This window comes from Lepidochelys olivacea, assembly GCF_965140295.1.
Source record: "Lepidochelys olivacea isolate rLepOli2 genome assembly, chromosome: 3".
Classification (NCBI taxonomy): Eukaryota; Metazoa; Chordata; order Testudines; family Cheloniidae; genus Lepidochelys; species Lepidochelys olivacea.
Window position 1 is genome coordinate 155,600,138 of NC_140413.1, and position 14,679 is coordinate 155,614,816.

Genomic DNA, 14,679 nt, shown 5'->3' on the forward strand with positions numbered 1-14,679 from the left:
AACTGGGATAATGCTTTAAAATTCAGGATGGGTAGCATATCTACTACATTGGGCAGCGCTGAAAGTCCTATTTTTAAAAGCTGAATAGTTACTTTTTCTAACTTGACAAAAAAAACTAATGTCCAAGTGTCGTTTAGCTTTTCACTGTTTATGGAAAAGACTGATAATGAAGAGAGTTTGTATATGCATATAAACTTTTAGCAGATGAGTTGGAATTACATTTTGGTGTCTATCTCCAACTGGGAATACAAAGTCAAATTTTGAGCCTTTTTATGGGCTCTTCTTTTCTTTTAGTACAGCCAAGTGAAACTTTATCATCACCCCACACATTTTGAAAGAGCTCTTTCTCACTTTAGTTGCCAGGCCCCTTAACATAGATTCCCACATATTCATTGAATCATTCAAGAACGTTTAAAGCTTTGTTCATACTAGTTTTTCCCTGATCGTGACATGAAAATGAGTTCTTGAAAATCATGTAAGATTACATGGGCTGTGTGGACCTAGGCAAAAATTCAGACTTGGGCTCCTAGAGCTAGGAATCTAAATCTGCATCTATATTTAGGTATTTATGTGGCCTGATTTTTCTAGAGCAGCTGCAGTTTGCACAGCACCAGTGACAATCAGCTACCTTTTAGCATCCTACATACAATTGAACATATTGGCCCTACTCTTGAGAATTTTTAACTGTTGCTTTCAAAAGTATTTTATGTCCATTCGGGTAAAGCACCAGTTGGCAAAAGCACATACATTGAAATGGTCAGGAAGTAATGCTGAAAAATATTTCAGGAATGAGAAAAATAATAGTGTTAAAGATCCCATCCACACTGGAGCATAGACTAGCTGAGCTAGAAAATCATTCCTGACACCTGCATTAGAACATGGGTGTAGTGAACACAACTTGGTATTTCAGTGTGGACAGTTTGTTTAAATAAATTGGGACCTAAGACCGGTGTGGTTTCAGCAGGTGGATGCAGTGGTGAGCTGGATCCAGTTTGCACCGGTTCACTAGAACCGGTTGTTAAATTTAGAAGCTCTTTTAGAACTGGTTGTTCCGCGAGGGACAACCGGTTCTAAAAGGGCTTCTAAATTTAACCGGCCCAAAGTGGCGCCTTAGGCGCCGACTCCATGGGTGCTCCAGCCCTGGAGCACCCAAGAGGAAAACCAGCAGCTCCCCGCCCCACGCCCAGCCCCAGCTCACCTCCGCTCCGCCTCCTCCCCTGAACGCACTGCCCCACTCTGCTTCTCTGCCCCCCGCCCCAGCTTCCCGCAAATCAGCTGTTCACGCGGGAAGCCAGAGCAGGCTGAGACACAAGCGGCGGCTTCCTGCTCAGGCCCAGGGAGGCAGAGCGGAGGTGAGCTCGGGCGGGTGGGGGGCACGAGGAGGGCTGCCTGCGCTGCAGCAGGTAACCCGGGGGCGGGGGGGCGCAGGGGAATCGCTCCCCGCCCCAGCTCACTTCCGCCACCCTCGGCCTGAGCGGGAAGCCACCGCCTGCTTCTCAGCCCTCCCCGGCTTCCCGACGAACAGCTGATTCGCGGGAAGCAGGGTTGGGGGCGGAGAAGCAGAGCGGGGCAGTCCGTTCAGGGGAGGAGGCGGAGGCGGAGAGGAGGTGAGCTGGGGCTGGGTGTGGGGCGGGGAGCTGCTGGTGGGTGCTCTGCACCCACCAATTTTCCCCATGGGTGCTCCAGCCCCAGAGCACCCACAGAGTCGGCGCCTAAGGTGCCACTTTTGATGTGATCAGTGGGAGAGCGGCCGCTCCCCCTGCTTCCCCCCCAGTTACGCCCCCCCGCCCCTAGGAGCCAGAGGGACCTGCCAGATGCTTCCTGGGAGCTGCCCCAGGTAAGCACCGCTGGGACTCCCCACCTTGCCCCCTGGCAGGTGCCTCTGGCTCTTAGGGGTGGGGTGGGCACTCACTACGGTGGCCCACGAGACCCTCCTGCCCGGTTCTGGGGGCAGTCAGGGCACAGGGGAGGGGCATGGATGGGGCAGGGGTTCTGGGGGGGCATCAAGGAATGCAGGGGGGTTGGATGAGGCAGGAGTTCTGGGGGGTGGGGGTGGGCAACGACCCCCTCGTGGGTTGAGGAGGGAACCCGTTGTTAAGATTTTGGCAGCTCATCATTGGGTGGATGTCTGGTGGGAGGCTGGGTCAGCCTATTTGAAACATACTTCTAATGAAAACTGAGCTTCTCAAACGTGGTCCCAGGAGCTGGGCCTTTCAGACAAGCATAAACGAATGTGATGCCAGATCAGATCACAAGAGCTGCTAAGGGCAGGTGTGAGCACGTGAGTTACAGCTGGGAAAGCCTGGGGATGCCTGACAGATTCCCTGCCCGGGACCTGACTGCCGGTAGGTGCCTCTCTGACTACATGACACTCAATATTCTGGATTCAGAGTAGCAGCTGTATTAGTCTGTATCCACAAAAAGAAAAGGAGTACTTATGGCACCTTAGAGACTAAAAAATTTGTTTGATCATAAGTTTTCGTGAGCTACAGCTCACTTCATCGGATGCACGTAGTGGAAAATACAGTAGGGCGATTTCATATACACAAAGAATGTGAAACAATGGGTGTTACCATACACACTGTAAGGAGAGTGATCAGGTAAGGTGAGCTATTACCAGCAGGAGAGAAAAAAAGTCTTTTGTAGTGATAACCAAGGTGGGCCATTTCCAGCAGTTGACAAGAACATGTGAGGAACAGCAGAGGGGGAAATAAACAAGAGGAAATCGTTTTACTTTGTGTAATGACCCATCCATTCCCAGTCTTTATTCAAGCCTAGTGTAATGGTGTCCAGTTTGCAAATTAATTCCAATTCAGCAGTCTCTCGTTGGAGTCTGTTTTTGAAGTATTTTTGTTGTAATATTGCGACTTTTAGGTTTGTAATCAAGGTGACCAGAGAGACAGAAGTGTTCTCCGACTGGTTTTTGAATGTTATAATTTTTGACGTCTGATTTGTGTCCATTTAGTCTTTTACATAAAGACTGTCCGGTTTGGCCAATGTACATGGCAGAGGGAGAACCCGTCCCTGCCCCCACCGGACTCCAGCTCGGCCCGGCCCCGCTTCCAGCACTGGGAGGCCCAGTTGGTTACTAGACCCGGGGCGGGAGTGTTGTGGGGGAAGGAAAATCATCTCAAACCTATGCCCACCTACAGGAGGGCCTGAAGTGCAGCAAGACCACCCCGTTGCGCCTGCGCAGTAATATTGGCCTAGAGGAGTCCTTTGCGCCTGCGCAGTTGCTGAAGTTCCGAAGCGAAGCAGCCACGGCCGGGGGAGCGGGGTTGGCGCATGCGCAGTGGGGGTAGCCTGATCTCTGAGGCGGGGAGGAGGCGCGGGGGTTGATCTCCCCCATTTAACGGAGCGGGACCGAGGTCGGCGCTTTTGGGTGCCAGCGCTGGAGAAGCGAAGCGCCCGGCGGGTTTCTTGGGGCGAGTCGCCACCTCCTCTAGTCCGTGAAGCCCTCTCCACCCCGCCTATCCCCGCCCGGGACTACTGAGTCCGGTGCACACAAAATGGCGGACGGGGAGCTGAATGTGGATAGCCTCATCACCCGGCTGCTGGAAGGTGAGCGAGCCCCACCCCCCAGCACGTACACACGGCGGGCGGGGGGGGGGCGAGGCAAGAGATCCCCCCCCCCCAGGCGAGCACACACACACCGGGGGCCGGCATCCTTCCCAACCCCACACCCGGGAGGGGCGGGAGAAGAAGGGGGTTAGGGGGCAAGGCGGGACCCTTCCCAACCACACGAGGGGGAGGGGGGCGCAAGGCGGGACCCCTCTCAACCCTATGCGCGCGCAGCGGGAGATGGGGCTGAGGCTCTTGGCCCCGTGGGGGAAGGGAGAGCAGCGGCGAGGGAAGGATGTGGGGGGGGGGTCACTCCCGCGGCGCTAGGTGCGCTAACCTATTTCAGTGATTGGCTGAGGGGACACCTCGTACTGCTACATACTTCGCTGCTGAGACTGAGAGGGGTGGGGGAGGTAGGTAGGTGATGTCCTGGGTGCACTGGCCCCTTCGCCATCAGCGTGTGCTGTTCTGTTAGAGGGGCCATCAAGGGCTAGTGCTTTGAAACATTATATTTGCACCAATATGCAGGAGGGGTGTGTGTGTGTGTGTGTGTGTGTACACGCGCCCTCTTGGCGGGGTCTCTGTAATGCGAATGCCTGACTCGTATCAGTGTTTAAACCCCAGGATTGTCCTGCTAAAGCTGCCAGGGTGATGGGTGAGATAGAAAAGCCTAGCTAGTGGGAGGTCTCTCCCTCTTTCCCATCAGGTTAGTAGCACTTTTTCATGGCTTACAAAAATTGACAAACGTTAGGGATGGGTTTTTGGTGGGTGTGTGTAAGGGGAGGCAGAAGGAATTTTGTCTAATGCAGTTCCTCTGCCCAGCTCTGGGGTTATTTCTAATGTGGCTATAGTGTGAGAATAATCGGTGAAGGGGTCAATACGCCTTTTTTCAGTATTACCAAATATATTTTTTGTTAAGGTAGGGGAAAACAGTTGACTAACTTCCCATTTGCCAAGGAGCAGGATACTACTTCTATCCTTAGCATCATCATTTGATGATCTTGGATTGGGACTATCCAGTCTTCCCAGCCTCCTCCTCTTGCCCCCGACAAATATCTGGTCAGAGAAGAGAACGGGTACGGATGTGTGTGGTTCCTTTTTAAAATGGATGTAACTTCTGGATTTGGAAGGCTACCAATGTGACATTCATACAGGTTTTGTTTTGGAGTGGGGATTCTTGGCCTGGAAGAGAGAAACAGAAGTTTAATAAATCTGTTTGAATTTTGTATATCCTCTAATTTTTGGGTGGTATCTTGTTTAACTACATTGGTAATGTAATGTAATATATAGGTTTGTGAATATCCTATTGTAGTCATTCTTCCATCCTTCTGAGGGTGAAATGGAGTGGTAATGCATTACTAGGATGTTATCGAGTGTATAATGAGAACTTGCAGGCATCTGTATTTATAATGAAATGTAGGTAGATATTGTTGTCTGTTCGGCATTAGGCAAGAGTTCATTTCTGTGAGTGACTTGAAGCTTGAAACACTGCTAACAAGTTTTAACAAGTCACTTTTACCAGTGAAGGCCGTATTCTGTTTTGTTTTTACTCCTATAATTACAGATAGGCCCATTTGTGACCTAGTCAGCATTCACTTCCTACCATAAGCTCAATTGTGAGGGTGGGGTGTGTGGGGAAAATGCTCTGGCTCAGATCTTTGTCTGGGATAGCACTTTCTAATATGTTTTAATTGTTTTCACTTTATTCATCTATAAATTATAGACTTGTGTTTTTAAAAAGTTGCTGTTAGTGTCTAAGCCTGCCTGTTACCATTTATCTTAAAATATTAGCCTATTAAAACAATAAAGCTAAAATCTTGTGTATATGTCCAGTAATTGTTTTGTTTTTTATCTGAAGTTCATATCCATATTAAAGTAGTTTATAAAATAATACGAAGTGTTTCAAGGGTGTATGTGACTGTTAGTCACAGGTCACAGCCACCTTGTAGGTTACTTAGATTCACAGTCAAGACTGTATTGGGGAAATTCGTGCTTAAATCTTTTCACAATATTAAAATGTGTGTGATGAGGCAAATTTTAGACTTAACTGTTCAAATTTGTGCAAGTCTTTGTACAGACAACTTTTTCTAAACCATCTTTAAAATCTAAGATTTGGTTTACTTTTTGTTTGACTTGAGTGTAAACAAAACAGATTTTCCTTAACTTTGAACCAGAAAGATTTTTTTTTCTTCACTTACCTCCCACTAAGTTTAACAGAGAGCTTGTATAACCTCTCTCTGCATCAGAGGGAAAATAGATTCCTCTATCACTGCATTGTTCTTGTGTGTGTGTTTAAGTGTCTCCAAACAGGTGTGGGGTTTTTTGCTTTAATTTAAATTTTTGCTTATATTTCACATCTTCCAGTTTCTGCACTATGAATGTACCATAGGATGAATAAAAGCTTGAGTACTCCAGTTTTAACTTTAAAGTTTCTTATATGTAATCAGATACTTAGCAATTTATAATTTGTTATGGCATTGCTTCTGCTTTGGTAAAGTTGCAGTGTAGATTTCAAGCAAAAAGTAAGCCTGTTAATTCTCAATCTAGGAGCAGTATGTTACATATTGTCAATTGTCTTTGCCATTTCCACTTAGATGGCCAGAAATAGTGGTTTTATAGTGTAAAAATGTTATTAAAAGCTTTAAGAGAATCTTATTGCAGTGTGTTGGTCCATAGCATGTTCTAGGACCTTCTGCTCCCTTTAAATGAAATGGATGGTTTTAACTCTGAACAGCAGTTACAGTAGTCTTTCAATAGCTGCTGCTTACAGCTCATTTTGCAATGTACTAACTCAGGGTTTCTCAAGTATCAGGGGGTAGCCGTGTTAGTCTGGTTTCAAAAAAACAACAGAGTCCAGTGGCACCTTAAAGACTAACAGATTTATATGAGCATAAGCTTTTGTGGGTAAAAACCCCACTTATTCAGATGCATGGAGTGAAAATTACAGATGTAGACATAAATATACTGACACATGAAGAGAAGGGAGTTTTTACCCACAAAAGCTTATGCTCATATACAGCTTGGTCTTTAAGGTGCCACCGGACTCCTTGTTGTTTTTTTTCAGGGTTTCTTAAACTTCATTGCATTGCGTCCCCCTTCTGACAACAAAAATTACTACATGATCCTAGGAAGAGGGACTGAGCTCGCCCAAGCCCTGTTGCCCTGGGGTGAGGGGGCCAAAGCCCGAGCCCTACTGCCATGGGAAGGGGGGGGAGGGGCAAAGCTGAAACCCAAAGGCTTCAGCCCCAGGCAGGGGCCATGTAACCTGAATCCCGCTGCCCAGGGCTAAAGTTGTTGGGCTTCGGCTTTGGCCCTGGACAGTTTGGCTCAGGCTTCAGATTCGTCCCTGGGCAGTGGGGCTCGGGGTTTGGCCCCAGGCCTCAGCAAATCTAAGCCAGCCCTGGTGACCCCATTAAAACGGGGCTGTGACCCACAGTTTGAGAGCTACTGTACTAACTACCGGTACTTATAAAAATAGCAGCAGTAGCTATTGAACCAAGAAACTTCTGCCCTCTTTAGGTTGCTGGATGACTACACCTGTTTTTGAACATTAACCTAGCAGTGATGATCCATGCACTTTAAGACTGGATTACAGTACTATAATTGCCTGTGCCTTAGTCAATCAAGGCCAATTAAACTCTGTCTTGTACAACACAGAGCAACCTGTCTCTCTTGATCAGAATTAGCTGCTGAGAGCACATCAGTTGATTCCACCCTCCACTTGCCTCCCTTTTGTTGCTAGGTCCTAGTTCTCAAAGATCAGAAGCATACTACCTCTGAGAATGCCTTACCATCTGAAGCTCATGGACACCTGCACTCATGACCACACACACACTCATTTCAGAGAATGGAAACTCTTGAGATCTGGAAGGCAAGCTTCTTAATGCTGGATTCTAGACTAAACACTCCTCTTGAAGAGATCAGAGCAATTCTTAGATTGGCTTGTCAGCGACCATTGCAAAACCCACCTTTTCATAGCATTAGATTCCCATACATGCTAGAGAACTTAGATTCTTCCCTCCCCTTTTAAGTGGTGAACTCCAGGATGCAAAGAAGAGCCTATTTTGAATTCACTTTCTTTATTTGTAACTTGTCCAGAATATAAATGCTACGGTTGTTGGTGCCTTAAAACGGTGGTTCTCAACCAGGGGTATGTGTACCACTGGGGATATGCAGAGGTCGTCTTGAAGGTATATCAACTCATCTAGATATTTGCCTAGTTTTACAACAGGTACATAAAAAGCACTAGTGAAATCAGTACGAACTAAAATTTCATACAGACGACTTTATACTGCTCTATACACTGAAATGTAAGTACAATATTTGTTACAATTGATTTATTTTATAATTGTATGGTAAAAATGAGAAAGTAAGCAATTTTTCAGCAGTAGTGTACTCTGATACTTTTTGCATTTTTGTCTTTTTTTTATAAGCAAGTAGTTTGTAAGTGACATGTAACTTGGGATATGCAAGACCAATCAGACCCCTGAAAGGGGTACAATAGTCTAGAAAGGTTGAGAACCACTGCCTTAGAAGTACCTATTATATAAAGAAAACAAGGAGAATGAATTCTGCATCCGATGAAGTGAGCTGTAGCTCACGAAAGCTTATGCTCAAATAAACTTGTTAGTCTCTAAGGTGCCACAAGTACTCCTTTTTTTTTTTTTTTTTTTTTTTTGCAAATACAGACTAACAGGGCTGCTACTCTGAAACGTGCATGCTATGAGTAAACTGACTGGTTTACAAATTATGCTGCTAGCACAGAACATAGCAGGCATGCCTTGTCCTTTGTCTTGTTTCCCTGCCCTCCAGCTCCTAAGAGCTGGCAGACGTACACCCCTATTCTTCTTGCACTGAGATGGGGAGAGAGACCCTCTGCTTTTTCACTTAATGCTTGCAGACATGTGCCATAAGTCTGGTCTTTGAACCTGGTGGCTGATATTGAGTTACAGCGACTAGATACAGGTTGTGTGTTGATTAGGGGGCTGCTGAGAATCAGGGCTGGTCTAGACACAGAAGTTGTGTTGGTCTAACTTAAAGCAGTTTAAAACTTAAGCCAGTACAAACCTCTCTGTGGACACACCTGTTTGAAATTGATTGTTTGTATTGTAGTAGCACTTGGGAGCCCCCATCATAGAACAGATCCCCTTTGTGTTAGATACTGTACAAACACAAAATAAAGACTGTTCCCTGCTTCACAGGTAGCTTCAGCCTGTAAATTTACTGAAGTAAACTAAACATAAGAGTTTCATAGATCATAAAGCCAGAAGAACATTGTAATCACGTTGTCTGCCATCCTGTGTAACACAGAGTATAGGACTTCCCTAGATTAATTTCTGTTCAAACTGGAGCATTGAGTATATCACTAAGGTATGCTTTTCAATCCTTTAATCCAGTGGTTCTCTGAGTGTGGGTCGGGACCCCATTTTAATGGGGTTACCAAGGCTAGCGTTAGACTTGCTGGGTCCTGAGGCTGAAGCAGATGCATGAGCCCCACCGCCCAGGGCTGAAGCCCTTAGGCTTCAGCTTTCTCTCCCACATCCCTTCAGGAGTGGCAGAGCTTGGGCAGGCCGAGGCTTCAGTCCCTCCTCCTGACAACAAAAATTACAATACGACTGGAAGGGGGTCGCGGTGCAGTAAAGTTTGAGAACCGCTGCTTTAATCATTCTTATGGCTCTCTTCTAGACCCTCTTCAATTTTCAACATCCTTCTTGAATTGTGGACACAAGTACTGGGCATAGTACTACAGCAGTGGTTGCCTCGGTGCCAAATACAGATGAATTGTAACTTCCTACTCCTGTTCGATATTTCCGTGTTTATGTATCCAAGGATTGCATTAGGCCTTTTGGCCAGAGCATCACCAAACAGTCTTAAATCAATATAAGGCCTGATCTACACTTAGGTTTGCTAGAATAGCTATATTGGTCGGGGTGTGAAAAATTACACCCTTGAGCTCTGTAGTGAAGCTGACCGAACCCTGGTCTAGACACGGCTAGGTCAGTGGAAGAATTCCTCTGTTGATCTAGCTAGATCCTAGCTCAGGAAGGCAGATTAACTACAGCGGTGGAAGAAAACCCTTTGTTGCTGTAGAAAGCATCTACAGTGTGGCGTTTACAGTGACACAGCTGCAGTGCTGTAGCTGTGAAACTGTAGAACCCATAATGTAGATCATAGGTAATCAAGAGGCGGATTGCAGGCCAAATCCAAACTGCCAGGTGCTTTTGCGTGGACCATGAAGTCTTTTTGTATACTTATTATTACCAACATTGATACTGTGGTATGAAAAATGTTTTTCTGGAGTCTGGACCTTAACTATAACTTGACCAAGAAATTTGGACCTTGACCGAAAAAATAAGACTGTTCCCTGGTATAGACATACTCTGTGTGACAATTTTTCTTTCTAAACTCTGATTTTTAGACTAGGCATAAGAAAGCTTACTAGTTCTGTTAATACTAATTCATCAAACTGTCGGTCACCTGATAAGTTGTGAAACCTTATTCCGTAAAGTCTGAGTGTCTCTTAACTTATTACCTTTGTTCAAAATTTATGTAACATTTCAGAAGCTTACAGTTTAAAGAAAGGTAATGGTCTCAGCTGGTTCCCTCTCTGGTAAAATCTGAGACGTTTGCTGATATAAGACTTGTTTCCATATTCAAGAAAAACTGCAAGTGCCCAATCAAGTGGAGAGAACTTACTTTAGCCTCCTATTTTAAAAATTGATTTTTTGGGAATTTGATTTCATTGGACAGTTGTAGCTACTTGAATGTAGAAGCAAGAAAGTCTGCCAGTAACATGAAACTCAAACAGCCTCTCATATAGTTCTGAGAGAGAATTGCAGCCAAGGTACATTCTTTAGAAACAGTGTCCTTTTCAGCAAAAAATTACAATTGTCTGTTTATCTAAAGGTTACTATAAGATTGGTGGTCGAAGGTCTCTTCAGCTTTACTTGGTGCATTTGCAACGCTCCAAGCATAGCCAGCTTCCAGAGCAGCAATGGAAAGAAACATTTTTTTAAAATAATAAATTGCATGTAAAAGCACTTACCTCCCAACCCCTTATGCCATGTAGCAGTAGTTTCAAATTCTTTGAAATAGGTGAAAATCTAGTTAGTGATGTCCATTTGTTTTGTGGAACTGTTAACATTTTGTGTAATTAAGGTTCAATAACAAATATTGAAAAAACAAACTAGGTTACACATGGCTTTAAAATCATGTCATTTAGACTACTCCATCCTTTAACTACAGTTTCATCAAGACTCTAGGAGTTCATGAAGACACAAGTATAGAGAGAGACACAAATGTTTTACTATTGACAGAATACAAGTTTTTATACACTATACAACATTGGTTCTAGCTCAAACAATTTTTGAGGTAGAGGTCACTAAAATCAGTTAGGAATTGTAAGTATGTAAGGGAGAGATTTTTAAGCTGTACATTACAAACCCCCATAGCTGAAACTAATCCTTGGAAAGATGCAACTCCAAACTTTCTAATTGCTGCTGTTAGTTTCCATCCCTGGTGGCGTGAGATAATTTACTTAAAATCACTGGTTCCTCTGACTAGATTTAAAAAAAGGAAAAAAAAAAAATACAGGCAGTCTTCAGATTCTTAGTCATTCTTATCTAGTCAGCCCTTGCTACACAGTACCAGTAACTTGAAAAAAAAACCTCTTGCTTGTCTAGATTTACACCTAAGCTGCCATATTCTGAAGTTGTTACATTTTTGTCTTTTATATTTGTCATAGTAAAATAGTGTGCATTGTGCAATATTTGTACTATGCAATGTTGGGACCTAACCCTACAAGGTACTAAACATCTTTAATTCTTGTTGATTTCAATAGGAGGTAGACACCTGGCACCTTGCAGGGTCAGGTTTTCGTGCAAAACTCAAACTAAAGGCTGAGATTGGAATAGTTCCAAAATGAAAACTAAGCTAAATTCAAACCATTCAGTATTATGGAAGAAAATGACAAACTGTTTTGGTGGTTTTGAAAGATCACTTTTCTTCCTTTTCACAAAGCACTTAAGCATAAAGGAGCCACCATGCTTTTTCACTCTCTTCTCTCGTACATTATTGCTCCAAAAATGTTTTATACTTGGCTTGTGGGGAAAATAATTTGGCAGTCTGGGATAATGCTGTTGTATGCCATATCACAGAATGGATCGTCATAGATGTGGGAAATGAGGGACATTCTCAGAAAAGAAAAATAGAACTAGAAAAGTTCTATCACAAGGATACACAAACAAATTATGAAAAATAGACTGCAAGGAACAAACTGTCATTTTTGATTCAGACATAAAGTATCATAGATACAGCCGAGGGAGGGAGGGAGAGTATAACAAGGAAAAAAGAAGCAAGATACCAGTTTGCTTTATCTTCTCCCCCTGAAAAAGAAAACTTCAGAGACAATTGTAATAGTGTATTCAGTTTCAACTGATAATATTGGGAGGGCAGGCGTATCTTGAAATTAATATTGGGTGTGGAGGGTAACAAAAAGGTGGGAATCATATTGCATTTTAAACATCAGTCCTGAAGGGCATTAAAATCATAAACTAGCCTTTTTTTAGCAGTCTGTAAATCCTGGAAACGTTGAATTGGGGGGGGAGAGAGCATGCTAAAAAGCTTGTCCATTTGGATGACCTCATTATTGTAAAATTAAGGAAAATTTCAGTTTGCTGGTTTTGTATCTCATTAAGGTTGTAACAAAGTATTGATCATTTAACATATCTTTCTGTTTATTTATTCTATGGCATGTAAATAAGTTTTAGCCTGAATCCTTCAACTTTCTTGCATTCAGAGTATAGCTACATTTTAATAGAGGTGAGGAAAAAGTAATTATTTAATTTTAATAGAATGTGCTTTTTAAGTGGACAATTGAGCTGAATTTTTTTATTTAAGTCAGTGACCTGGGATGTGGTTGTGGATTTTAGAAAAATTCAATCAATGCAGTTAGTACTGTGTGTTCTATCTAATGTGAAGCATACTATATTTGGCAATTAGGGAGGTCAAGTTTCATATGAAACTGACCTCATGGAAGAACATCAGATCTTACTGATTAACAATGTAATGTGTAACATGTTCCTTCAGAATTTTTAGGGTATTTGAAAAACTTCATCTTAAGCTTGTCTCCAAAGCATAGGGGATTTTTTTGTGTTTTTTACTTTTGTAGTACAATTTCATGCTTTCCTAATGTAGACTAGTTCCTTTTAGTATTTCAACAAACCCCACAACTCCTAAAAATAAATAAATAGCAAGTTAAAGAAGTATGGGCTGGATGAATGGACTACAAGGTGGATAGAAAGCTGGCTAGATCAGTGGGTTCTACAGGTAGTGATCAATGGGCTCCATGTCTAGTTGGTAGCTGGTATCAAGTAGAGTGCCGCAAGGGTCAGTCCTGGGGCCGGTTTTGTTCAATATCTGTCTTCATTAATGATCTGGAGGATGGTGTGGATTGCACCCTCAGCAAGTTCGCAGATGACACTAATCTGGCAGTAGTGGTAGATGTGCTGGAGGGTAGGGACAGGATACAGAGGGACCTAGACAAATTGGAGGATTGGGCCAAAAGAAATCTGATGAGGTTCAACAAGGACAAGTGCAGAGTCCTGCACTTAGGATGGAAGAATCCCATGCACTGCTACAGACTAGGGCAGGGGGTCTCAAACTCAAATGACCACAAGGGCCACATGAGGACTAGTACATTGGCTCGAGGGCCGCACCACTGACACCCACCCCTCTGCTGCCCCAGGCCCAGCCCCCACTCCACTCCTTCCATGAGGCCCCACCTCTTCCACCCCCTTCCCCAAAATCCCCACCCCCAACTCCTCCCCCTCCCTGCCCCCAGGGGGTGCAGGAGGTGTGGCAGGGGGCTCAGGACAGGGTGCGGGGTGCAGCAGGGGGCTCAGGGCAGGGGGTTGGGGGTGCAGGAAGGGTGCGGGGGGCGGGCTCCGGCCCGGCACACACCGGGGGCAGGGCAGGTTCCCTGCCCCTGGGCCACTCCGGGAAATGGCTGGAACCTGGGGGATGGAGGGCAGAGGGCTATCTGTGTTGCCCTGGCTGCTCCTCCCAGGTACCTCCCCCGAAGCTCCCAATGGCCACGGTTCCCTGTTCCTGGCCAATGGGAGCTGCAGGGGATGGTGTCTGGAAGCAAGGCGCCGCCAGTGAGTGCCGGGCTGAAACCGCTCTAAGTAAGCGCGAGGGGGGGGGAGGTGCGGGGAGCTGGCAGGCCGCAGAAAATAATCCCGTGGGCCATGTGTTTGAGACCCCTGGACTAGGGACTGAGTGGTTAGACAGCAGTTCTACAGAAAAGGACCTAGGGGTTACCATGGAAGAGAAGTTGGACATGCGTCAACAAACAGCATTTTGGTCTGTACAAGTAGGAGCATTGTCGGCAGATCAAGAGACATGATCATTCCCCTCTATTCGGCATTGGTGAGGCCTCATCTGGAGTACTGTGTCCAGTTTTGGGCCCCACGCTACAAGAAGGATGTGGAAAAATTGGAAAGAGTTCAGTGGAGGGCAACAAAAATGTTTAGGGGGCTGGAGCAAATGACTTACGAGGAGAGGCTGAGGGAACTGGGATTGTTTGTCTGCAGAAGAGAAGAATGAGGGGGGTTTTGATAGCTGCTTTCAACTGTCTGAAAGGGGGTTCCAAAGAGGATGGATCTACGCTGTTCTCTGTGGTAGCAGATGACAGAACAAGGAGTAATGGTCTCAAGTTGCAGTGGGGGAGGTTTAGGTTGGATATTAGGAAAAACTTTTTCACTAGAAGGGTGGTAAAGCACTGGAATGGGTTACCTAGGGAGGTGGTGGAATCTCCTTCCTTTGAGGTTTTTAAGGTCAGGCTTGACAAAGCCCTGTCTGGGATGATTTAGTTGGGGATTAGTCCTGCTTTGAGCAGGGGGTTGGACCTCCTGAGGTCCCTTCCAACCTGACATTCTATGATTCCATGAAATCTTAACATTAAATAGTTAGCTCTGCACATAGTATGTATGCTTAGCTGACTTGCAAGCTACATATCAAACTAGCAGGTTACAGACAACTAAGTCAAAGAGCCACAGGAGAAAGTTTAACTAACAAACCTTAGCTTGTATTTAAAAGGTGTCAAGAATTTTTTCCCTT

General features: G+C 44.9%; 1 protein-coding gene across 1 annotated transcript in view; it reads left to right on the plus strand.

The window, feature by feature from the left end:
* The first annotated feature begins 3,281 nt into the window (after window positions 1-3,281).
* The window catches only part of PPP1CB (protein phosphatase 1 catalytic subunit beta), a 59,166-nt gene continuing 47,768 nt past the window's right edge, over window positions 3,282-14,679 (plus strand). The window contains exon 1 of the mRNA XM_084622683.1: window positions 3,282-3,561. Coding sequence (XP_084478809.1) covers window positions 3,510-3,561 — 52 coding nt within the window. The 5' untranslated portion in view covers window positions 3,282-3,509. The remainder of the gene's footprint in view (window positions 3,562-14,679) is intronic.